General features: G+C 35.7%; 1 protein-coding gene across 3 annotated transcripts in view; it reads right to left on the minus strand.

Moving 5' to 3' along the window:
* LOC117177563 (rho guanine nucleotide exchange factor 2) overlaps positions 1 to 27,075 on the minus strand; it is a 422,353-nt gene that overhangs the window by 246,646 nt on the left and 148,632 nt on the right. For all 3 annotated transcript variants that reach the window (XM_033368379.1, XM_033368377.1, XM_033368380.1), the window contains exons 4-5: positions 22,299 to 22,448; positions 21,995 to 22,182 (exon numbers count right to left, since the gene is read on the minus strand). In XM_033368379.1, coding sequence (XP_033224270.1) covers positions 21,995 to 22,182; positions 22,299 to 22,448 — 338 coding nt within the window. The remainder of the gene's footprint in view (positions 1 to 21,994; positions 22,183 to 22,298; positions 22,449 to 27,075) is intronic.

Below are 27,075 nucleotides of genomic sequence, written 5' to 3' on the forward strand. Positions count from 1 at the left end.
AGGGCGCATACTTTGAATAAAATATTTGTTATCATTCTCTTGAAATAAATGTGTTTTTTTCTTGAAAAAATACCGGTTTCATATGTATACACCTGGTACAGGCGAGGAAAAGAACTTCTCCGTGGAGATCGGAAGAGATTAAAAATCTCAGAAAGGAAAGAGAATAAAAGTACTCTCAATCTAGGAGGACTAATGACTAGGCACGATGGAAGGAATTTCGTGTCCTTAGGATGGAAACATCTGGAAGGTCCTTCAGCGGCTTGGAATTATTCCCTCTCTGAGTCAAACCTTTGACCCGGAAAATACTGTAATGAAACGTTTCTTGATGAAGCCTCTACCAATTGATACTACTGTCTTATCCAGTGAATTACCTTTCTTTAATAATGCTAACTTACACTTCTCTTATGATGAGACAGACTCTCTGCTTCCAGTAATTGCAAAGATAACCTTAGGGGCTATCGGCATTGAGTTATCTAAATTAAAATAGTTAACCTTTCTCTCTGTGTGATACTTCCTGCTCTACTTCATATTTACAATTTTTCTCTAAAGCTTGTGATTTTCCCCAATAGTTGGAAACAAGCACTTATTCGCCCTATCCCTAAGATCACTCATCCTTCAACTCTAATACATTTTCGTGCTATCTCTATCCTCAGTGCATTATCCAAGCCTCTTGAGAAAATAGTGGAAAACCAGCTGACTGAATATTTGGAAAAGTATAACCAGCTTGATCCTTTCCAGTCTGGATTCTGGAGGGAGCACAGCACCATCACTGCTCCCCTTAAATTTATTGCTGATTGAAAGGCTGCAATAGATAAAATTAAAGTAAAGATTGTTGTATTTTTTATATTTCCGAAGCGCTTGAGTTGATTAACCATGACCTTTTAATAAAAAAATTAAAAAACACTAATATCTCAAAACAATGCCAATAATTGGTTCAAATCTTACTTAAGAAATCGCGTAAAATGTGTATCTATAACCTGTCCAAATTCGATCATATTTGTGAGTACAGGAAAAGAGCTGGTTTTATGACAGTTGCCAAGAGAACACAATATTTTGGGGTAATTTGTTGTGTTACACAATTAAATTTTTCTGCAATTATTTTTTGTCACACTTCTCAAAACAACAGCTCTCAACTAACCTGAAGCATGCAGGCGGTACAATCCTGCTATTTTAAATACGGTTAAATACCCATTCACAATCCAATGAGTTTAGTTCAGTTGAATTTTTGCACGCCCAATGCGACCTTAGATCGGAAATCAACTTCAAATTGAGAGAAGGGAGCATCCGGCTATAGCCAAACTAGCGATTGGTTGTTCTTAAAGTTTGTTTCAGCGATAGTTATCATATAACGGTAAATGCTCTACCCAATGGAAGTTAAAACTTTACCTCTTTCTACTCTTCAAGCTTCTAGAAGTTTTCTCTTTTGATTTCTGTCTATTTACATTTCTCTCCGTCCTCTATCTAGAGGAACTGGGATTTTCCTCTTCATTTATTAGCTTTTTATTGTTTTTTTACTTCTTTCTACTTTTTTTACTTGTTTTTATTTCTATCCTATGCCTTTTGCTACTTTCTTTTTCTTTCCATTTCTCGGTCCTCTGTAGAAGATCCGGGATACCTTTTTTGTTCATTTATTACTCTCTCGGTCCTCTAGTAAGAGGATCGGGGATTTTCCTCCTGCGTCTCGGTCCTCTGTTTAGAGGGTCTAAGAATTTCCTCTTTATTTATCAGCTTTCTGTTTTTTACTTCTTCCTAATCTTGTTACTACTTGTTTTTTTACTTCCATATTATTTGTTTGTTACTTTTTTTCTTCTCATTTCTCGATCCTCTGTAGAGAAGATCTGAGATAATTTTTTTTCTTTTTCATGCATTACTCTCTCGGTCCTCTGTCAAGAGGATCTGGAAATTTTGTCCTCGTAGTTCTCGGTCCTTTGTAGAGAAGATCTGGAATCCTATTTTTATATTATTACTCTTTCGGTCCTCTGTCAAGAGCATCGAGGATTTTCCGCCTACGTCTCTGTAATCGGTTAAGAGGATCTGGAATCCTAGTTGTTCCCCATCCCTCTAATTCCACCCACAAGGTCCGGAATCTGGCCTCCCATTCCAGTAATCATGATGGACCCCGTGACCACTACCAGGAAATGTATTTTGCCTCTAGATGGACCTGTCCCGAGTGAATCGGCAGAGCCAACACATACCCCCGACCAAGCTGTCCCTTAGGAAGAAGTTCTCGAGGAGCTCAGCTTTCGCCAAAATCTTGATCAGGTCTTACAACAGATGGAGGCTTACCCTTCGCCCACAGATCTATCCACCTTCGAGAAAAAAAAGCTTATTCCTCTCGAGAAAGTATTGCGGGACCTACTAGTCAATCTTCCGTCCGAAGAGACACCCCCGTTACCTTCCGCACTACAGAGCCCATCTGCGGGAAATGCAGATATTCATCCCTTAGGGCAGGAGGATCTACTGGAGCTACGGGCCTCACCAATCGAGTTTTCTCCAGCTAAACCCATCGAGCTATCACTACCCAAGCTGGTTTATTTTCTCTCTTTTATACCAAAGCCCCCTCCTAGGACCACTCTGAGGGAAAACTCTAGGCTTCCGTTCACGAATACAGGGAATATCACGAAGCGGTAAATGAGCCCGAGATGAGCCTAACTCTAGGCTTACCCGCCACTGACAAAATCACCATGCAAGCAGCAGGCTCTCTCCCAGGTCTACCACCGACATCCTTTACAGGCGTGTGTCACAAGAAAGGCTTTCGAACGGTACATCATTCGTCCAAGGACCTACCGAACCGATGCCACTTGCCAGCGGCAAGTGGCAGTACTAGATAGACCCCTGTGTATCAGACCGAACCAACCCTGCAGAGCACGTTGGGGATATCCCGTACCACGCGGTAACGACGCTGGAAGCGACGAAGCACCGGCAAGGTGGAGAGGCAGCAATACTACGTACTGTCAGTGGAAACGTGCGAGTCCAAGACATCCATCTTGCCAAATGTGGGTTCACAGCGAGGAAGTCCTTTGTCGTCTCTGGATTGTTAAGGGGTGAAATTGCAGTGCTGAATATCAGGGGGGGGGGGGTGATTAAACAAGAGGTTAAATTGTTAGCAGAGCCAGTTGAATAAATGTAGTCAATATCCAGGGAAACTAGACACCGGGTAAAGTTAGGTTAAGCCCGTTTGCTACGGTAAAAAACATAATGTCCGAATAAATAGCACTTGATTTGTTAATCGCCTCTTATTATTTTGGCTTAGATAGTGTTTAATCACTCATTATTCACTCATTATTCACTCATTATTATCATTTATTGTTCGCTCCCACAAACCCATTTTCTTTAAATCCCTTCCTCTCGTGCATACGTAAAGCGCTAGCCAATCTGATGACCGAACGAAGTGAACAGGTTGCTCGAGGCTCGGGTAGGTGATGACTTACCTAGCGCCTTCAATAAATTAAACGAGCTTCGAGGGTTGTTCGCGGGTTAAAAGATTGCGACCCACGAACTCGGTTTACTCCAGAATTAAAGTTTTGGTTCGGGCTATAGGCAGGTAAGTGTGGCACACCCGATTTCATTTTAAATATTGTAGTTAGGTTTTCTCTCGCATATCCTGAGCTATCCCCGGCCAGGAGGGTTTAACAGTGTGTACCCAGAGAGTTTGGAAAACCTGGCTACACATACATATATATTTCTACATCTTTGTATATTATATTACACAAGAATGCCAATATAACGGAAGTTCCGGGAGTTGCCTCGCAACGGCCTTTACATTAAATCACTCATTAGAAACGTAAAAAGTCTATTGTAAACTGGTGGCGACCCATTGCTGACGCTGCCACACACTGGTACACGGCCGCCAAACACGGACACATGGATGCGTAACTACGTGGTTTAGCAACTCTTGGCATCATTAAATCAGCTAGCCAGTATACAGGCGTTCCTTTTTTTATATAGATTATAATTTAATTTTCGAACGTTATTATTAGTTTAAAAACTTGTAAAAGATACTAGAAAAGTTTACAAAATTAACATTCCTTTATCAGGATCGGTATAATTTTACCAAGAGGGCCAGTTTAGCATGAGTTTTAAAGAAAATCCTTCAAACGAAGAGTCAAAACTTCATGTGTATGAGAAAAATGAGACATTTATTATTTCTAAACAAAAATTTAAAACAAGGCAAGGCGAAAGTTTGAAATTAGCTATTTTATCGTAAAATCATTATCGCAGAAATATTTTATCTTTCATCCTACTTTGAGCAAACACAAATTAGTTTGTTTTATTATTAAAATAAGATGATTCTTGTACTTATAAATTGTTATTGCTATTTTTTTAAAAATATGCTTCATTTTCTTATTGTTCTTAAGCTTGTGAAAAAATATGCAATTTGAACTATTCGCTCGCCAAATTAATGTTCGCGCAAAACGAAACATTCAAAAAGTATAGCAAAACTTAAAAAAACTAAAAGGAGTACTGACATTCATGAAAAGAGAATTTTGAAAAAACTTTAATGTTCACAAAACTATTAAGACAATTGATCGGAAAAATGCAATTTTCGACCTTTTTGAATTTTGATTTTTTACCCTTAAAAAAATAAATTGAAAACGGAGTGACTGTTGGACCGGAAAATGAATGGGACTTGTTAAGAATGATTGAAAAACTGAAAAATTCAATTAACGAGACGATTCTGAATCTGTTAAAAACTAAGCACTTTACATATGTAGTAGTTAAACAAATACAAACTGCCGATTGAAAACTTTCTAAACTCACATATTCCACTTTTAACCCATGTAATTTAAATTTTTTTTTGGGGGAAGACTGTTAGATCTATCGGCTTTAGTTTTAGCACCGAGATGTGTTTTGCGTGCATAATGCGAGGAAAATTACTGAGAATCCTGAGGAAAATTCTCATCATGGCGTTGCTATGCAAATAAATAAAAATGTACTCCTTTTTAATTAGAGGAGAGTACTCGAATATGAGATATTCTCGTAATATGAGAAAGCGGGGTATCAGCTAAACTAAGAGACCCAATCTGTTGGTTCTATCACTAACTTGTAGCCCTGGAAGAAAGAGTAATTTCGTGGCATAGTCCATTTTTCATTGGGCTTCTAAAGATTATAGGCGAACTTTTTGTGAAATCGATGGTGGTCGAATTCTTGGAAGGGAATTCTTTAAACCCTATTTATTATTCATTAAATATGTATTTAGCAGTAAAGTTTGTCTGGAGGGATGGGGTTTGAATAACTAAGTAGGAATATATCGATAGTGTAGAAGTTTTTCATTGTACAGGTCAGAAATAGTAAGTGCATAGCTGCACAGTGTGGTTCTCATAATATGAGATACCTGTGGTTTTTATAACACTGGCTGCGCGGGGGCAATTGGTTACAAAAGTGTTTGTGACTACTGCGAAAACTAAATATATCTAAATAGCAGTAAATTTATACTTCGGAAACATAGAATGAAGTGTTTCATTAAAAATAATACTTTATTTTGCATTTTATGAGCTATTTCCTGGGGTATCTCATATTATGAGAATAGTTTGACGAGTTTGGAAAAAACACTTTTTTACATTTTTTGTATTTTCAGCATAAAGAAAATTTTGAATAAAATTTCTTATTTGAGTTTCTTATGACAAACTAAATTTCCTTTAAAATGACCTATATTAGTTTTAAATTCAGTACATAGAATTCCGACAATCACGCCAAACAGAGTTTGCATCTCATATTTGGGTACTCTCCTCTATAATAGCCCTGTTATCACACCTAGCGCAAAAACCTTTAGGTCTAACGACTTAATTCTTCGCGTGAAGGAGTGATTCAAGCGTCTAATCAGAGTAAGGTTTTTTTTTTTTAATCTGAATAGAAGAAGCATATCGGATTACTAGTTTTATCCGACTTTAGTCAATCATTGCCGGTAAGCAATCATTCAGCTTAATTAAAGTGTCCTTTCACCCAATTTCCTTTAATGTTGATAAACAATTTAATAAGGCTAACATTCTTCCTTGACTTTCGACCCATTTTCTTCTGCGGAATAACCATTTTAATTCAGAAAAAAAATTCCCGGCTTTTTCGCGGTTAGCGAAAATTTGTCATGGTCATTTAAAATAACAAATCGATAAAATTTAAACTTTAATTTTTTTCATTTGTAGTAATCAATACTAAAATTCTTAATAATTTACACATGCAATAGAAGTTTTTACATATTTCATTTGAATATATGGAGATTATATGAAATTGAACTGCAAAATTGCACAATTTTAACTTTGATAGATTGAACAGTTCCAACAATTTTGATTCAAAAATATAAATATACGCTTTCATTCCCAATGCTTTAAATTTAAAAACTTTTTTGTTAGGTTTATTTATTTTCTTAAAAGAAGGCTCAAACATTTTTAATCAATTGCACTTGAAATTTGTTGGACACGATAACTTTTAAAAATTAATGTATTAAATTTCCGTTTGTTACACTCGTTTAGTGTCCTAAACTAAAGGTCAAGTTCGTTAGCCATCCATTTTGGCTAAACATTCAAAAAGTGGGCACATTTTGAATATTTTTGAGACAACATTTTTCAAAATTAAAAAATTCTTTGTTCGGTTTTTCATAATATTCAAGAAGTCGAAAAATTTATCCTAATGCCTTTTTTCAAACAATCAAAAATTACCAGAGTTATAGCATTTACAAAATTCAAAAAAACACACGAAAATGAACATTTTATGCCAAATAGAGCACGATATGAAAAAAAGGCAAGTGAAGATATATGCTGCTTTTTAAATGCCCTACAAGATTATCACAAGAACATTTTGAATTTCCTTGAAAAATAAAAAATTCATATTCTGATAGCATACAAAATAATGAAAAATCCAAAAAATACATTTTTCGGCCAAACTGTGCAAAATACGGTAAAAGATGAATACACCAAAATTGTGCATTTGAACAAGGTCTACAAATTTTTTATGAACCACTTTTTGACAGAATGCGTAGTTTTGGCTTTACTCATGAAAAACGTCATTAATAGTAAAACAAAATGTGCCCGCTGCGTGGGCACATTCTTATCAGAGCTTTTATCTTTTAATTTCTTTCTCGTCTCGTGTGTGGGGTTTCAAAAAATATAATATCCTATGCTTTAAAGCTATTTTCTTATGATTAAAACTAAAAACAGAACTATCAAAAAATTATTCATGGCAAATAAATCATTTTTACATTCTTATCAGAGAAGGTATTAGATTTGTATAAAATTTGACCCCCATAGTTTTTGTCAAAAGGTCCACGTTTTGAGACCCCCTGAATCCGAAAAATAGGTTTTTACGAATTTGTCTGTCTATCGGTCTGTCTGTATGTGTTTATGCCTGTCTATCAGTACGATAACTTTTGAAAAAATCATTCTGTGTTATTAATCATTTTTCGATAGGACGAGTCGATTTTTTTTCAATCGTAAAAAATAAGGTTAAAAATGAAAAAAATTAAATTTTTGGAAAAAGGACAAATAAGACGAAAGAGGTCCAAGGATCCTATATAGGACCCTATATTGATTCCTGTATTAGACCATGTGCAGATGCACAATAGTTTTTCTTTAATCGTAAAAAACAAGATTAAAAAAAAATCATTCCAATCATTCGATTGGCCTCTGGTACACTCTTTAAGCCTCCTAAACTAAAGGTCAAGTTCGTTAGTCAGCCATTTTAGATAAAAATTCAAAAAGTGAGCGCCTTTTGAATATTTTTAGGACCATTTTTCAATGTTCAAGAATTCTCTGTACGGTCGTTAATAGTATTTAAAAAGTCGAACAATTTACATAATGACTTTTTTCACGAAATTAAAAATGATTAGAGTTGTAGCATTCACAAAATTCCAAAAAACACAGGAAAATGAACCTTTTAAGCCACTTAACGCACGATATGAAAAAATGGCAAGAGAAGAAAACGTTTGATTTATAAGTGCCCTAGAAGATTATCATGACAACTTTATGAATTTCCTTGATAAATCAAAAATTAAATTTTGACAGAATGAAAAATCATGGAAAATCCAAAAGTTACACTTTTTAATGCAATATTTTGACATTATTTCATATATTCTCAAATATAATAATGCATTTTCAAAAATATATATACATGTGTATGTGCATATCTATACATAATTTAGAAGTTAAAAAACGGTAAGGCTGCTCAATAGAACGTATGTGTAAAGTTTAAATCATAAAGAAAACATTGAAAATGAGGAATTTCAGTTTATGGAAAAAAGACCAAAGTTGCATTAATAACAACATTTTTTTAAAGGAATGAGCATTTTTTAAAACGGGACAATGAAACTTCATTTGTTTTAATACCAATGCAAGTTACGAATTAGAATAATATACATTTATGGGAATGATATAAAATTTCAGGGATAAACTCGAGTGCGATGCACGAGATACGTCGCGCGAAGCGCGAGAACCATCGGACGCGCGCCCTATGCGCGCTCAAATTTTCGTGCGCAGCGCGCGATGAGAATGTGCCCACGAAGCGGGCAGATTTTTTTTTAATCTTGTTTTTTACGATTAAAGAAAAACTATTGTGCATCTGCACATGGTCTAATACAGGAATCAATATAGGGTCCTATATAGGATCCTTGGACCTCTTTCGTCTTATTTGTCCTTTTTCCAAAAATTTAATTTTTTTCATTTTTAACCTTATTTTTTACGATTGAAAAAAAATCGACTCGTCCTATCGAAAAATGATTAATAACACAGCCACAAAAAAAAAGTTCTGACCTGAAGATCTGAAGGCGGCCACTTTTTGGAAAAATTCATCAGATTCGCTGGAAACTCGTTACTCCAGGGTTTTCGGGGTCGCTGGTTATGAATTTAAAGTGTTCTAATTACGATTTCCAATTCACCTGTAATTACCCTATATCTTGTGTGTGTCTGCAGCCAGGGCACCTCCCCGTGGTGACGGCGGGCAACGGAGAAAATCCTTGAACCGGTTAAGTCCCTGGATCACGGCTTTGAGGCCGTCATGGTAGACACACGTAGGAAACGTTTTACGATGCATGGTTTCGAATCCCCAGTATCGGCGGCTGATCAAGGTGAGAAAGCGGGCTCGCAGTCGTCGTCATCATGCAACCGCAGCTCTAAATTGGTTGGAGACTTGGCGAATGTACAGTACAATGGGACAAGAAGAAGTAACAATCCATCTCAGGAGTGTGATAGCAATCGTGATGTGTTTTGTTACATTTGCAGTAAGTACGAAGTTAATTTAATGCGGAAGAAAATAGATGATGACGTCAAAGTTACGTACAAGGACATTTTCGGCTTGCCTATTGGTGACTATTCATGGGCTCCCAATATAATTTGTTCAGGGATGATGAGTTTATCAGGACGATGAATGATAGAGAGAAAGGAGCCTGGCTTAGTTTTCGAGCAGTTGCCGGAACACTTCCTAGGAAACAGAAAAAGTCCACAATGCAAAGAACTAGTTGACAAGATGATCACGGACTATAAAAAACTGGGATGCTTGATGAACTTGAAGCTGCATTTACTGCACTCTCATCTTGATAAATTTCGGGAAAACCTGGGACACTTTAGTGAAGAACAAGGTAAACGTTTTCACCAACATATTAAAGTCGCTGAAACTCGTTATCAGGGACGCAGGGATGTTAATATGCTTGCAGACTTTCGCTGGATGCTAAAAAGAGAAATACTGGGACAAAACAGGGAACGACAAAGAAATCCGCTACATAAATCGTTTGAAGAAAAAAGAACTCGATACAGCTAAAAAAAAGACAATTAAAGTAATATGCCTTTTCTCAACAGTTTTACCAATCAGCCCTTTTAAGAGCTACATGATGTATAAAATTCGATCATGCAACCTCCTCGAGGTGTGCATCGGGTAAGGCCAATGGCGACGGTCCATTATTTAGTCAAATAAACGTGAAAATATAGAAATTTATACTTCTTGAGGTATAGTAAATATAGTCAGACCTCCATGTCAGAATTTTTTTTGTGGCTGTGTAATAAATTTATAGATCTTTTCAGGCGAACAAATTTCGTCCGTTAAGTTTAGTACATACTTATGTCGTTTTTTCCAAAAAATTTAATATTTTTATTTAGAATGTTGTTTTTTACGACTAAAAATAAAAACTACATTACAATTTTGTAGGTCTTTCCATATCTGATCATTTTCTTTTTATAGAAAAAAAAACCATTGGGATAAATTGTTTGAGTTTCTGAGTATTTATAATTTATCATTTTTAAATCTTGCAAAAATGTGATTTCAAACATTTTTGGTAGGATCGAACTTTCAACTTTCAACTTTTCGACCAATTTAAAAAAATTGTTATAATGATCTTCTAGGGCTTTCAAAAAAAAAAAAAAACGATTTTCTATTCTTGACTTTTTTTTACATCATGTGTTGTTTGGCTTAAAATGTTCATTTTAGTTTTTTTTTTTTTTTGAAAATGCTCTAACTCTGATAATTTTCTTTTTCTAGTAAAAAGTCATAGGGATAAATGGTTTAAGTTTCTTAGTACTATGAATAGCCGAACATAGAATTTTGAAATCTTGACAAAATGTGGTTTCAAACATTTTAGGTAGGATCAAATTTTGAATTTTCAACTTTTCGACCAATTTAAAAAAATGGTTATAATGACCTTGTAGAGGTTTCAAAAATCAAAATTTTTCTTCTCCTGACTTTTTTTCATACCATGCGTTATTTGGCTTAAAAAGTTCATTTTAGTTATTTTTTTATTTTTAAAACGCTCCAACTCTGATAATTTTCTTTTTCTAGAAAAAAATCATCGGGATAAATTGTTTGAGTTTCAGCGTACTATGAATAGCCGTACATAGAATTTTGAGATCTAGCAAAAATGTGGTTTCAAACCTTTTTGTTAGCATCGAATTTTGAAATTTCAACTTTTCGACCAATTTCAAAAAGTTGTCTTGTAGGGCTTTTAAAAATCAACGTTTTTCTTTTCTTGACTTTTTTTACATCATGCGTTATTTGGCTTAAAATATTCATTTCAGTTTTTTTTTATCTTGAAAATACACCAACTCTGATAATTTTCTTTTTCTAGAAAAAAGTCATGGGGATAAATTGTTTGAGTTTCTGTGTACTATGAACGACCATGCATAGATTTTTAAAAGCTAGAAAAAATGTGGTTTCAAACACTTTTGGTGGGATCAGATTTTTAATTTTCAACTTTTCGACCAATTTAAAAAAGTTTTAATAATGATCTTGTAGGGCTTTTAAAAATCAACGTGTCTCTTCTCTAGACTTTTTTTCATATCATGCGTTATTTCGCTTAAAATGTTCATTTTAGTTTTTTTTTGGATTTTGAATATGCTATAACTCTCATAATTCTCTTTTTATAGAAAAAAAAAATAATAAGGATAACTTGTTTGAGTTTCTGAGTACTATGAATAGCTGTCCATAGAATTTTGAAATTTAGAAAAAATGTGGTTTCAAACCTTTTCGGTACGATCAAATTTTGAATTTTCAACTTTTCGAACAATTTCACAAAGTTGTTATAATGATCTTGTGGGGCTTTTAAAAATCAACTTTTTTCTTTTCTTGACGTTTTTCACATCATGCGTTATTTGGCTTAAAATGTTCAGTTTAGTTTTTCTTTTATTTTGAAAATGCTCTAACTCTGATAATTCTCTTTTTCGAGAAAAAAGTCATGAGGATAAATTGTTTGAGTTTCTGAGTACTATGAATAGCCGTCCATAGAATTTTGAAATCTTGAAAAAATGTGGTTTCGAACATTTTTGGTAGGATCAAATTTAGAATTTTCAACTTATCGAGCAATTTAAAAAAATTGTTATAATGATCTTGCGGGCTTTTAAAAATCAACGTTTATCTTCTCTTGACTTTTTTTACATCATGCGTTATTTGGCTTAAAATGTTCATTTTAGTTTTTTTTTTTTTTTGGAATTGGAAAATGCTCTAACTCTGATAATTTTCTTTTTGTAGGAACAAGTCATAGGGATAAATAGTTTGAGTTTCGGAGTACTATGAATAACCGTACATAGAATTTTGAAATCTTGAAAAAATGTGGTTTCAAACATTTTAGGTATGATCAAATTTTGAATTTTCAACTTTTCGACCAATCTAAAAAAGTTGTTATAATGATCTAGTAGGGCTTTCAAAAATCAACGTTTTCCTTTTCTTGACTTTTTGTACATCATGCGTTGTTTGGCTTAAAATGTTAATTTTATTTTGTTTTTTTGGATTCGGAAAATGCTCTAACTCTGATAAATTTCTTTTTCTAGAAAAAAGTCATAGGGATAAATTGTTTGAATTTCTAAGTACTATGAATAGCTGTACATAGAATTTTTATATCTAGAAAAAATGTGATTTCAAACATTTTTGGTAGGATCAAATTTTGAATTTTCAACTTTTCGACCAATTTAAAAAAGTTGTTATAAAGATCTTGTAGGGCTTTCAAGAAGCAACGTTTTTTTTCTCTAAACTTTCTTTCATATCATGCGTGATTTGGCTTAAAATGTTCATTTTAGTTTTTATTTTGGATTTGGAAAATGCTCCAACTCTGATAATTTTCATTTTCTAGAAAAAAGTCATGTGGATAAATTGTTTGAGTTTCTGAGTACTATGAACAGCCGTACATAGAATTTTTAAATCTAGAAAAAATGTGGTTTCATACATTTTTGGTGGAATCAAATTTTGAATTTTCAACTTTTCGACCAATTTAAAAAAGTTGTTATAATGATCTTGTAGGGCTTTCAAAAATCAAAGATTTTCTTTCTTGACTTTTTTTTTACATCAGTCGTTGTTTGGCTTAAAATGTTCATTTTTTTATTTTTTATTTTGAAAATGCTCTAACTCTGACAATTTTCTTTTTCTAGAAAAAAGTCATAGGGATAAATTGTTTGAATTTCTGAGTACTATGAATAGCTGTACACAGAATTTTGAAATCTTGAAAAAATGTAGTGTTAAAGTAAAATTTTGGAGATAATTAAGGTCTATGGGATTGGATGAACTCTTTATTATTTATAATGACAGATCACTTTATAATAATATGAAAGTATAGTTTATTTGAAAAATCAGTTAACATTTCCCGAAAGGATTTCAATAAGAAACAATAGTACGAGTTTAAAGAATCCGTAATTGACCGGAACGCAAGTAGATGGCACGAGTAACGCTCTCATCGCTCGTCTTCGCTCAAAACGTTCGTTCGCCTCAGATTCTATCGATCGACTGACTCCGCTCGTCCTTCGTCCCTTTTACACGCTCTTTGACGCCGTTCACACATGCGTAGAGCTTATACAAATAATCCTTGTTACCCACTTAGTGTTTTTATTTTGTTTAATAAGAGATAAATTTAAATCCTTAACACTCGGCCATCCTAGAATAGTTTTACTCGTCCTCGAGCTAGACAAAAGCTTAAACTTCGGCGCAATGAAGTTGTAGGGATATCGGATTTCTTTTCTTTATCTTGTATTTTCTTGACTTCAACCACATTTTCTTCTTCTTCCTCTGAATCAATTTCTGCGTTATCCTCGTTTTCTTCGCCAGGTGGTGGGATCGAAAGTTTTAATTGACTTGCATGAGCGGTTGCGGCATATCGACACCCACGATTATCTAGTTTTATCACTACGACTCTATAAGTGTCCCCAGGTAACACTTTGGTGATAAGGAGTGGACCTCGGCATCGCTTTTGCAACTTTGTAGATTGCCCTGTTGGAGTTACAGCATCCTTCATTACGACGATATCTCCAACGGCGAAGATCACATTTGGAGTGTGGCTCTTGTCATACCTGGCTTTGTAACGAGTTTGCTCTTTGAGGAAATTTTCGCGAGCTTTATCTTGAAGGACTTCCGGTCGAGTGTATCTTGTCTCGTCCTCGATAGTCAGTTTTCGTAGCTCACCTTCATCGTGCCTGTTGACGTAACCGAAAAGTAGTTCAAAGGGACTTTTCCCTGTCGTCTGGTTGAGTGATTCATTCAAGTTCCGTTGTACTTTCTTTAAGCGTAAGTCCCAATTATTTCCATCCGCATGACGTAAACTTGCTTGAATAGCGGGGATCAGCGTATTATTCGTTCGTTCCACTAGCCCATTAGCCTGTGGGTGGCGTGGTGAGTGAAGAGTATGATGGATCCCATGTTTTTTACAGAATTCTCTGAAGATGTCTGAGGTGAAACATGTACCACGGTCCGTAACAAATCTCATTGGCGCTCCGTACTCTAAAATAAAGTCTTCTAACATCCGGATTACACTCGTAGCCTTCGTATCTTTGACTGGTCGTACGTAAACGAATCTTGTTAGGTTGTCTGTCGCGACAAGAGCATACTTGTTCTTTCGCGGGGTAATCACCAAAGGACCCTCATGATCTAAATGAACCACAGCAAAAGGACGACTAGCCGGAGGGATGGGATTTAATTGGCCAGCTTGTAGACCTGTTTTGGCCTTCGTTAACATGCACTGTAAACATCCCCAAATGTGTTGTTTTACATATCGACGCATATAAGGAAAGTAATAAAATTCACGTGGTTTACTTAGCGTACGTTCCAATCCAGTATGACATTGTGAATCGTAGTATCGAATAACCATGCTTTTTCGCAATTTGTCGGGAATAACATATAATAATTTATTATTTTCGCGTTTATAGAGAATTTCGTTTCGGCATTAATAATCCTTTACTTCACGCTTAGGCTTTAATTTTTCGTCTACGTATTGGTACATTGAAATTTCGTCTTCGGGGTTAACTATCGAAAATACACCACGCATTCGTTCCTCCATTTCGCTTTGACACTCATCAGATTCGACAGGATCTCGACTCATCGCGTCGACATGAGTCATTTTTTCCCCTGCTCGGTGAACAATTTCAAATTCAAATTCGCTTAGTAGATTAGACCATCTAATAATCTGCGGATTTTTTATCTTTTGTGTGCTTAGATAGAGTAACGCCTGACAATCAGTTATGATCTTGAACGGAATATTTATCAAGAATGAACGTAAACGTGACACCGCCCAAACGATTGCAAGCAGCTCTAATTTGCTTGAATGGTAACTCCTCTCGGGTTCGCTCGTACGACGGCTTATAGCATAGACCGGGTGATATTTTTTGTCTGAAGATTTCTGAAAAAGCATAGCCGCTAAGCCTTTCGCACTGGCATCTGTGTGAAGTTCGGTGAGAGCTTTTGGATTGAAAATCTGTAAAACCGGTTTACTTGACAAAATCTGTTTTAACATATTAAAAGCTTGATCTCTCTCTTCATTCCACAGAAAAGGTTCTTTATCTCGCAACGAAGTATACAATGGGTCGGCAATTTCTGCAAACTTGTGAACAAATCGTCTTAAAAATCCCGCAAGACCTAGAAATCTTCGAAGCTCGTGTGCATCAGACGGGATCGGAAAATCAATAATTCCTGTTATCATTGAATCAGTCGGCTCGATTTCACCCTTTGAAAACATAAATCCTAAATATTTTACACGCTGTTGAAGAAAAGCACATTTAAACAGATTAATCGTTAGATTCGCATCTTTCAATGCTTTAAGGACTAATATAAGTTTTTCTCTCAGATCTGGCCAATCTATTCCACCTATCAAGATGTCATCTAAATAAAAAAGAACACAATGTTCTCTAAGTGGTTCAAGAAATTTTGACATTAATTTTGAAAAATAAAATGGGGCATTCATAAGACCGAATATCATGCGCGTAAATTCCCCCGAACCGTCTGGAGTAACGAAAGCAGTTTTATGACGATCCTCCTCCGCAATCGGGACCTGTACATAACCATTCGCAAGATCTAGTGTAATAAATAATTCCGTACCGTGCAGCAATGCTAAGTGATCATCTAAATTCGGTAACGGAAAGTGAATTCGTTCCGTCTGGGTATTTGATTTACACGTGTCTACGACCATTCGTGGCTCACCATTCGCTCTTTTAACCAATGAAACTGGACTCGCGTAAGAAGAATTTGTTTTTGTGGCAATCCCTTCTTCTTTTAAATCTTTAATTATATTTTAAGGCGTTTGTCGCTCTTTTATACTAGCGGAATAAGCTTTGCTACTTACCGGCTTACTTACCGGCCGCATGTTCAGTCAATATTAAAGAAAAAGGTGACCAAAGAAAATGATTTGAAAACATCGAACTTACAATTAACTCAACCAAGTGGTAGAAAGCCGCTTCAAATCAGCTTCGGAATACCAAATTCAGAGAAATTTTTCAATCGGCCACTGATTTCAGTAGAGCATTTTTCAAAAATACGAACGAACTACAACCTGAGCAATAATGTCACTTTGAGAATTGCTTCAGCTCTACGCGTGGCTAAGAAAAATAGAAAAGTTGTTGAACCTGAGTTAAAGATAAAACTTGCAGCCAAAACCCACTCTATTGACGAATACTTTAGCAATAAGGATTTTGACTTCGTGCATGTTAAAGCTAATGGAGTTTCCAAAATTACTGAAGGAGCATTTTATTGTCGATATCTATGGTTTGAAATGAATATGAATGAATTTGAAGGAACCATCGCCACTGATTTGAAGCTCGCAAACATCCTAATGGGTATTAGGCCTCACAGCAGCCTTCATTTATGTATATGGTGCTATGCAGAAAAACATCAACTCGAATAATGTGGGACTTACAGAACGATTGGCAATACATTGCAGAACTACATCAACTGGAATTAACTGGCGCTTTTCACAACTAACAGCGAAAAAACGTCCCTTGATATTATTTCTCCACCAGAAATACACCTAATATTAGGCGTTGTGAACACATTATTCGCTCAAATGTTGGATAAATTCAAAAAAGAATCTTTGGAATGGGCAAAATTGTGTCATATTCAATGCGAAGTAATGTATGGTAGTCCAGAATTTAAGGTTAATTCCTGTAAAAAGCTTTTGGAAAAAATGTATATTTTGCGTAAATTATAACAGCAACGTAATGTTAGGTTGCGCGATTATTTACAAGTTTTCGAAGACTTCAAAAAGGTATGGCAGCATGCATTGGAAATAATTTCAACCCAAACATTAAAACTAGCATTGCAGCTTTTAAAAATGTTACATAATTTTGAAAATCAGTATCATTCTTCAAGTTCATGTAGTCTTTTTCCATGTTGAGCATTTTCGTGATAAAAAGCAGATGGCACTAGGATTCTTCAACGAAAAGTTGATGGAATCTGTACATCAAGATTTCAAAGTTTTTGGGACCTATTTATTTATTGTTCGTTAGATGCAACTTCAGTCTTGGGCTAGATATAATTCGCCGGGACGCTTGACAATTACTTGGCATTTCATACCAGTAACTGCTTCCCACTTCGGTGGATTATGGGAGATTATAAATTCTTCAATGTGAGATTGAAGTAAGTCTTAATTCCTTCAATCTCTCCTGGATTTAAGTAAAAATCGTAGTTTAAGGGGCAAGAGCTTCGCCGCATATCAGAAAACTTTTGGCATGTTTTGGCTATTAAAATAGGATTTAGGAAGAATGATTTAAACAAACCCAGGTAAAACTTGACATGCGCGAGTAGTAACCGTAAAAACTGCAATTCCAATTTGTTGCTTACATAAGAAAAACAGACCACCATTATATAATGATGCGCGGGACAGTGCTTAGTGGAAAGTTGTCAATACGAGACGTGCCATATGTCAAGCATATTTCTTCTTAGGAAGCGGATCAAGTGACTCTCCCTTTGATGAGTAATGTAATTACATCAACTTTAACAATTATAATGTATCAAACGTTGTTAAAAGCTTCCACTTGAGACGTGTAATTTATTAAACGTTTGGATTAAAAATTTATTCAGCTTCAATTTCAAAGTTTAAAATTAAAAACAGTTCTACTTGAAATGCTTTAATTCCCAGTTTAGTTTGCATTTAATTCTGCCACAAATGAAAATATTTTCAGCTTGAGTTTTTTCGTTGAAAATTTATTTATCAAAAGAACTAAATTTGCATGTTTTTACATTGCAACGCAATGTATTTTTAATGATGTTTGAGGTGAGTTAATGGACAGAGTATGAAGGAAGTGTTTTTCAGTAAGAAATTGAGTAATGAAAATAATAGAAGTGAAAAAGTAGGGGATATTTGGAGAGTTTGAGTCAGTTTTGGGTTGCCTGAAAGGTTAGTTTGTTTGGCGTGTGAAACAGGGTAGTGAAACCAGGCAGATAAGTAACAGCGCCAGGTCAGGTTTGATGGAAAGAAGCACGGAAGAAGATCAGGCAGCAGGTTGGGGTAGTAGAGTTGCGGAACAGGTTACGCAAGTTACATCAGTTTGATGGATAGTGGGAACTCAGAGAAGGAAGTGTTCGGTGAACCGAAGCGTGAGGAAAAAGGGGGAAATACAGAAAAACAGTAGAAAGGGAGAGATTAAGGGCCGATAGTTTTGGATCCATGAAAAGTTCGTTAATAGAAAAAAGGATAGGGCGGAGGGAGGAAGTAGTGTGGACAAAGTAGCGACAGGATTCACCCTTAACAATCCTACAATGTACATAAAGCCACAGGGAAAGGAACACATTGGAGCGGAGGAGAAAGAAGAGGGGTAAGACGAAAAAGTTAAATGTAGAGGGCAAATAAAAGATGAAAATTTACAATGGAGTGACGTGCAAAAAGTGATGTTAGAAGTAATGGGGATATATGAAGAAGAGCAGGAGAACGGGCAGAAGAAATAAAGAAAAAAATTAGGCATGAAATGGCCGAGCTTAAGAGAGAAATTAGGAAATGGGAAGAATTCAGGGAAAACTAGAAAAAAGGATGCAGACGCTCGAGCAAAGATTAGAAAAGCAGAAAAAGCGTAAGAAAAAGGTAGATGAACTGGAAGTTAGAATAAAAATAATAGAAAGCTTAAGTCGAAAGCTTGGAGGTGGAGAGAATGGGAATAGAGACAAGGAAAGGCTGAGAAAAATAGAACAAAGAATAGAAAAGATAGAGAGAAAGAGAGAGGAAAGAAAAATAAACATCATGATAAAGGATCTCAGATTAGAGGGGAAAGAGCTGAAGGAAGGAGTGGAAGAAGTACTAAAAACGATTGATCTTAGGGTAGAGATAAAGGTAGTGTGAACTATAGGAGGGGAAGAGCGAAGAGGGGAGAGAATGGTACTGATGAAACTAAAGAAATGGGAACATAAGAGTGAAGTGATGACAAAGAAGAGGTTGTTATAGCAGCAAAAGAAAGAAAATAGGGAAAGAGAACATAAGTTAAGTATGAGAGGATACAGATAGACAAAGTATGGTGGGATTGGGATGAAAAAAGGGAAGAGATAGTAAGAAATGAGGTGTGGGAAAACTAGGACAGAAAGAAACGGAAGATATAGAACTAAAAAATAGTATGAAAGGAAAAGAGACGAGAAATGAAAGTAGTGAAGATTGGAGGATATGCTACTGGAATATAGCAGGCTGGAAAAGAAAGAATATGGAGTTTATGAAAGATTTGACACAATGGGATGTGGTAGTAATGATGGAGACATGGCTAGATAAAAAGGGTTTAAGAAAAGTAGAGAAGAGGACAGGGGTGGAAGATAGTGGGGGTATGTAAACGGTTATATGCAAGAGAAATCAGAGGGGTTAAGAGAATTTATGGAAGAAAATAATCAAGAGATTAGGCTTATAAAAGGAGGAGATTTTAATACGAGAACAGAAGATAGAGAAAGAAGGGAATGGATGAAGGGCCAGGAAGAAAATCCAAAGATAAGATACTGAATATGGAGGGAAAGAAATTGCTAGAGAGTCTAGAGGAGATAGGCTGGATTATCTTAAATTGAAATATAGAGGGGGATGAGGAAGAGGAATATACACGTTTACGAGGAAAAAGGAGAACGGTAATTGATTATGTGGCAGTGGACGACGAGGTACGAGAGAAGTTAAAGAAACTAGAGGTAGGAAATTTTCTAGATTCGGATCACTTTCCCATAATGGTGACATTAAAAGGAAAAAAGAGTAGTGACAATAAGTCTAAAAATACAGTAAATGCAAAAAGAGCAGGGAGTGGGGAATGATCAACGGAAGATAAAGAACAGGTTAAGGAAAAGTTCAGGAACATCGAAATGGGGGAAAAAATGTAAACGAGGAGATGGAAATATTAAGATTGCAAAAGAAAAAAAGAAGTTAATGAAGGATGGGATAGAAGTGGATGGGATGAGGAATATAAACAGAAGTAGAAAGAAGCAAAAGGGAAATTAAGGAAATGGAGAAAAGGCACAAGTAGTGGAGAAAAATATAGGAGAAAAAAGAAGCAATATGCTGAGTTGTAAAATAAAAAAATTGCACGTATGCAAGGATGTAGGAGAGGAATGGAAGATAAAGGAAGCTGGCAAGAGAATGTGGGAAAAATGCTATATGAAGATGGATTGGGGGAAGAGTGGATGAAAGAGTTGGAGGGGGCTAAAGGAGCGAATGCGAAATAATGCACGTGCAAAACTTGAAAAATAGAGATATAAGAGAAGTGAAAGAGAAAGGAAACGGAAACGGCATTGGTTTAGAATAGAAGCGTAAAGAATTGTAAGCAGTGTTTATGTAATAGGATAAGTAGTTTAGGATGCGGTTGCGTTCTCGTTCTCTCTGGCTTTCGATCGCTCACTCCCTATCTAGCTAACACGTCTCAGATTGTACTATACTAAAAACTAGAAATACGGATATAAATATAATAACCTCTGTAAATAATTGTAAATAACTGTAAATAGTATGGATAAGATTGAATAAAATATGTAAACGGAGGATGTGTAAGAAATGGAAGTCATGAAAACCTTTAGAGGACACATTATAAATAAAGAAGTTATCATAACTTTTTGGAAAATACCTTATGAAATATGTATATTATAGGACTATTCTTTCTAAATGCGTCTAACATAATAACAAGTTTGTTCAAATATAGTACTTTTTCACTTCTTTTCACTTCTTTTTTTACGTAACTGTTTAATTGTTTAATTTATGAGAAAAACAAAAAAGTACTTTTGAGCTATTAATTAGCTCTATTGAATCGCAAAAAGAGCGCATTAAACAAGATAACTATGTGCGAGAAAACCCTGGTCAAAGTTCGGCGCGCAACAAAAAGCTTCAATTTTGACACATGAAAAGTAACTAAAGGCCACTTAACAATATAATATTTTTAGATTTTTTTTCACAGTGAAGATTTTTTTGCGCAGGTTTCTTCTATAAATTACCATTCGGTCTGAATCGTGAATACTTTGAATTCAATTTATGAAAAAAGGGCTAGAGACTTTATAAATGGATTTCAATTGCAGTTAGAACATTACGGTTTACTGTCAATATAAAAAACACTTATGTAAGTGTTGAAAGGCAGGGTCCAAAAGTTCGAGAACGAAGAATGATGAAAACCAGAAATTGGTTCCATTTGAAAAGAAAGCTTCGAAACGAAGAGCAACAGTTTAAGGTGGTTTAAAAAATCTGTCGAATTAGAAAGGAAAGGAGAAAATACTGAAAGAGAATAAAGAAACGAAATTGAAGAAAGTGGAAATTCGTAGGCATATAAGCAGTCTCTAAAAAATGATAGGAAGTTTTAGATTAAGGACAAAAATAAAGTGAGAGGGACAGACTGAACAAAAAGAGGTGGGTAGAGGATTTCAAGGGAACAAAGTATTGTCCCTAGAGAAACAAAGGAATAAGCCCGACAGATAAGCCGTTTATTTTCCTGAATTTACTTTATACCCAAAGTTAGTCTCAGAAAGATTATTTTTCAAGATTAAACATTTCCAATTTTTTACGACTGTTTACTACGAGGAATAAAACAATTGAAGTCGCACATCGTAAAATGTGTGCCTTAAAAGTGCATATTCACAATAACATGCTTCGGAACATGCAGTAGACCATATCTTTGAATAGATACCTACTATAGCACGTTTGGTTGAGAACCTCTTGCAATCATGCGAGTACATACATGTTTTATTGCTATTTAATCGTAGATACACCATTAAGACATACGTTTCAACGTGGTAAATCTTTTTTTTCTGAATGAAAATATTTAAAACAAAACCTTTCGCACATAATAATAACACCAAGCATGTATGGTGTAATAGATTGGCACCAGAAATAATTATTTTGTCAACTTACGTGGTTGATAAAGGAGTCGTTAATGTTCCGGAATCGGCAAGATGGGTGGGTCCTGGTGGTGTGACTATTGAGGGTGTTGAAACAGACTTCTGCAGAGTAACTCGCGTGCCGACAACTCCCGGTAGTAACGTCGCTGCCTCGCCTAATCCCTGATTACCCCTTTTTAATGTTCCTTTCTTAAACGCACTCTACAAAAGATACATTTCATTTAATAAGGAGTTTATTTTTGAATAACGTAATAATTTATTAGAAGATAAGATAACGTTAAACATAAATGACAAAAATAAAATGTCGAAGTCGTTACCTGAACAAAATCAGCTTCATTAAGTGAGTGTGTGCTGGCTTGTGACCTACAAGTCCATTTACTAACGTTGGTGGAAACTTTACGATGTTTTCCGTCAAGCTCTAAATCCACCTCGCCATCAAGGCTACTTAAACTAACGCTACGCTGTCTCTGAAAAATTAAATTAATTGGCTTAAATACATCGTTTTATAAGATTTGCTTATTTGAAAAGGTGTTTTGCGTAGTTTTTATCCTCTTCACACATGTTCTTAGCGAAATTAATATCGAATTAAATCTAAATTGAAACTAGCTAATGATGTCTGCAATTAGCATGGAGCGGATGGGGTTATATGTCATATCGGGTAGGGTTTATCGGGTTAACCCGACAACCAGACCTGACACTAAAAAAACCTAATATGAAGTACACATGGTCAGTACCTTAACAAAATTATAATTAAATTTGCGTTAAGGATTTATTCTAAATCAAACCAATCACAAAATTTACCAATCCTTTGTATTGACTTCTAAATATCGAAAAAATTAGACTCTTATGCGACGTCTGCACGTTGCCTTGATGGGCGTGTCCTCGGTAATAGAATTACAAACGAGAATCATTTGATATTTGGATGACAGTTGTATTAAAATGCACTGAAGATTTTTCTAAATTTTGAAACGTTTTAGAGCTTCATAGTCGAGAAATCAATTATTAAAAATAACATGTGGTCTTAAGAGAAAATGTACTTTTTATAGTATATAAGAAGATTGAAAAATAAAAAAAATCTGAAATAATTCTGACATTCAATCTTCCATTCAATCTTCTTGTTCATTTAATGCAAGCATCAATTTTAGCCAGCCCTTAGGGCTTATGAGGAACCTGGATGTTAATGTTCCTCCTTCTCCGGAAATCGCTATAACCTCTCAGGGGGTTCATATACAGTTTTCGAGAGGTACGCAGCTTCATTACGCAAAGAATGTTTGAGAAACGTGCTGTAGCTATGGGGCTTTCTGACAAAAAAGAGTTTACATATGCGCCATGAAGCCTCCGTGAACAGGGATAATACCGACCTACTAGTACCCCAGCAAATCATCCTTGATACGATTTGTCTACTCAATGTGAGCGTTTCGCCAGTTTGTCGTCCGTTTCCATGTAAATTATTTTCAAATCCCCAAACTCTTGATTAATCAGCACTGTTTGTCGATTCATTGTTAGTATTTCTACACGTTCGACCGTTTTGAACATTTACACCTATTTTAAAGTGGTTTGGTGGTTTCATTATTGTACAACGAGCAGCTAGGGAAATGGGTTTGTCCATCCTTGTAGAGCTCCGCAAGCAAGAATAAGGCAGTACACATTCTGAGGTCACCCGATACCCCAAAGTCACCGTTCAAGACAAGTATGGCACATTCAAGACAAGCGATGATCAGGACGACTAGCTTAATAGAAAATTCCGAGTATACCCCTTTGCAACTCCCTTATAAGATCTTCACACCTATCTTTCGTTCCAATATTATCGGTTATGAAGTTCTTGTCGTCAGGTGCCGAAAATTTGACGTAAAAAATGATTCCTTTCTCGGAGTCAAGAAGACCTATGCCTGGCCTCGAGTTGACAAAAAAAAATTCTCAAGAGTATGAAGTTTAAGTGTATGCGGAACATCTCATTGTCAAGGCCAAGTGTTTCAAAAGAATCTCCCGCTGCTTTGTACAAAAACGCTCCTTTCTCGATTCCTTCGTGTCCCTGGCCATTTGAGGAAGAGGGTCTCGTCCATTTGCGATTATATGTGCTTTATCCAGAATCGCCCGGTTGTGAAAACATTTGAGATCTAGTATTCCGCCATCACTTTGACAGTGTAAGATATAAAGTCGCAGAAAAAACTAGGTAAGGTGCATGCTTCGTCCTTAGTCCACGAAACCACTCCAAATTAATAGAGTACTGCCGGGACTGCAAGCATGATCATTGCAGATTCTTTGTTCTCAAACGACATTTCGGAGGACCAAATCGGTCGCATAAGACGTTTGTATCTGCATTAGAGAACATTCTTTATAGATTTAACCTCCTGAGTGCGCCTCTGTGAAACCCCAACGTCAAGATGTCGTATAGCACTTCTGTCGACGAGCTCATGGTCTTCGAAGATACGATTACGTTATCTTTGTTTCAAAGGAATTTCGGCGCATTTGTTAACCCAAACTCCATTTTAATTTCCCGCGTCTACTCCTAGAAAATTCCCAGAGCAAATCTGAATTGTTCTTTAATACCAATATAGATCTTTATATGTATTTAAAATACATGAGTGACTTTATACTTTCGGTGTCCAGGTTTGTCACAGAAGTACTTTTCGGAATGGCGAAGTGCAAAAAATAGAGGCAATATTATGAGGCAAAAGACGAGATGGACGTACCTTTGAGCTTTCGAGCATACAAATTATAAGTCTATGGGATGCTAAATCGAAAGCTTTCCGGCACGTAATCCAGGCCATCGATAGACAGCGTTAATAGGATGCTGCGTCTTTGCAAAAACATTTATCGATGAGCAGGTTCTGTCGATATCCTTCCATGCCTTTCTTCGAGCCGCGTTGTTCGTACACCTCACGTCACACAAGTCAGAATGTCCGAATAATACTAACAATTAGGATAGCTGTGGAGATTGTACACAGCATGTTTAGACCAGTTATCGGTCTGTAATTCTTAGAGTCAAACTGTGCGCCCTTCAATCAACCATCTGGGAATCGGCTCTTTCGACTTTAGATCTGAAGTGAAAATACGGGTTGGATGTTAAGGGTTGAAGGAAACTTCATCCACCAGAAGTTCTTGATACTATATGGTACCGTAGCGAAATAGTTCTTTCATGCCGCTTAATACTTTTTTCAGCTATTCGGTAGTGATAGGTGGGCATTCCTCCGCAGATGTTATGAGGTCACTTGGAAGCTCCTTGAAGCTATTTATAATCTTTGAGTCATTTTTCAGTGGATGCTGGACTGGGTAGATTTCTCTAAAAAATGGCTCGTCCTCCTCTGGTTTGGGCGAGTGGTCGACAGTAGCTGGAGGGTATTGGAAGAGTTGAGATAACTCAGAAAAAAAAGTACGTTTTGTCTGACCCCACCTCTCTCTCCACTCTAGAGTTCTGCTAGCATCAGGTAGTACCCGTAGTCCATTTTAATGAAAATTTTGTAACACGATTTTTAAAAATCTTGAAATTCCCTTACCACTACCCCCGCCATATGCAGTGAGATAACGCATTGTAAATTGTAATTTAAATACTGTTAACCTTTATGTTTCAATTATGTTTCAATTTCTTAAACAATTAAATGAAATGAAAAAATTAATTCCGAATAAAAATACAAATTAAAAAGGAGTTTTCTGTCCCATCTCGCTCTGGGGCCTTGAATGGAAGAAGTCACCTACTTAGGTGAGAAGGGACACCTGAATTACATATTATTCTTTACTCAAAAAAGTACATTTACATGTTTTTTGTGTTGAGTAATATCATTTATATTTTTTTATATATAAACCATGATTAAAACTAGCAATTTTGTCAATTAAATAAAATTTACTTTATTTCATAACGATGTTACATTGCCAAATTTCAATATATGATCTAATTTTAGTTAACGCCGTAGAATAGATCATTTTATTTATCGCTATCTATACCAAGCCAACTGAATGAGTAATCGGTACATGTCTACAAATGATAATGTACCATGTTCGATAAAGTAGTAAAACATATTATTTTTATTCTATTGCTAATAAATGGCTGTGGGTGCTGGGTAGCCACATTTCATTGATACGTGATTGATAGCACCAATTCATTCGTACGTGTCTGAAAGAAACAATTCCATTCATGGTCTTACCATAGAGATTAAAAATACACATATGCACAAAATTGGATGTCATTTCGAACCGACATTAAACGCGCTACTCATGTCGGACAACCGACATTCTACCCGCCCTATGATCGAATCGTTTATTTCGATTAAATTGGTTCGTTGGTCGAATGTAGATAACTTTACATTCAAGCCATGACACAGTGGGATCACGTTGTAGAAAATCCAATATGCGACTGAGAAAAGATATGTCAAGTTTTTAAATTATAATTATAAATCTAAAAATCGTAACCGATGAACATGAAATGCAGAATGCAGATCCAGAGGAAAAAAGGGCAAAATTGTGAAAAACGAGTTTGGGCTCCTAATGCACCTAATCACTATGCACGTACACCTCCCTTGTAAATGTTTTTAAAATGAAAGTCGCAGTTTGAAATAAAAGTCGCAGTTCGGAGCAGATTTAAAAAAAAAAATTTTAATCAACACCTCGTGGACTTTGAATTTTAATAAGAATCATAGCGAAATAGCGCGGACCTTTTTGGAGATCAACTTGAAACGAAATTTGATTATACGAACCTCCAGGAACTCTCTCCACTTAGCACAAAATTTAGAGCACTTGCAACCAAGTCCATAATTTGACGTTTTGACCCGGCTTGCGCAAGTATGGGAGCAGACCATCTTTCGGGCCCTCTCTAAGCCCACGTGCGTAAGACGGAGCCTAATCAATCCGGAATTTGATGCAAATATTAATTGTTAATAAAATACCGTATTTGGTTTTAAGCAAAAAAAAAATATGGATTTAAAATTTTTTTTCAGCTTTTCCTGATATTCCAACCACTGTGCCTCTTCCAAACCCTTTAGATTTACCATTTAATTTACGACCTATGAAATTTGTGTTACCACAGCCAATATTATACTTTCCTCTGGGTTGTTCTGAAACGCCTCTATTATTTAAGCTTACAATTTCTCTGTCCCTGTA

This window comes from Belonocnema kinseyi, chromosome 7 (genome assembly GCF_010883055.1).
Source record: "Belonocnema kinseyi isolate 2016_QV_RU_SX_M_011 chromosome 7, B_treatae_v1, whole genome shotgun sequence".
NCBI classification, from domain to species: domain Eukaryota; kingdom Metazoa; phylum Arthropoda; class Insecta; order Hymenoptera; family Cynipidae; genus Belonocnema; species Belonocnema kinseyi.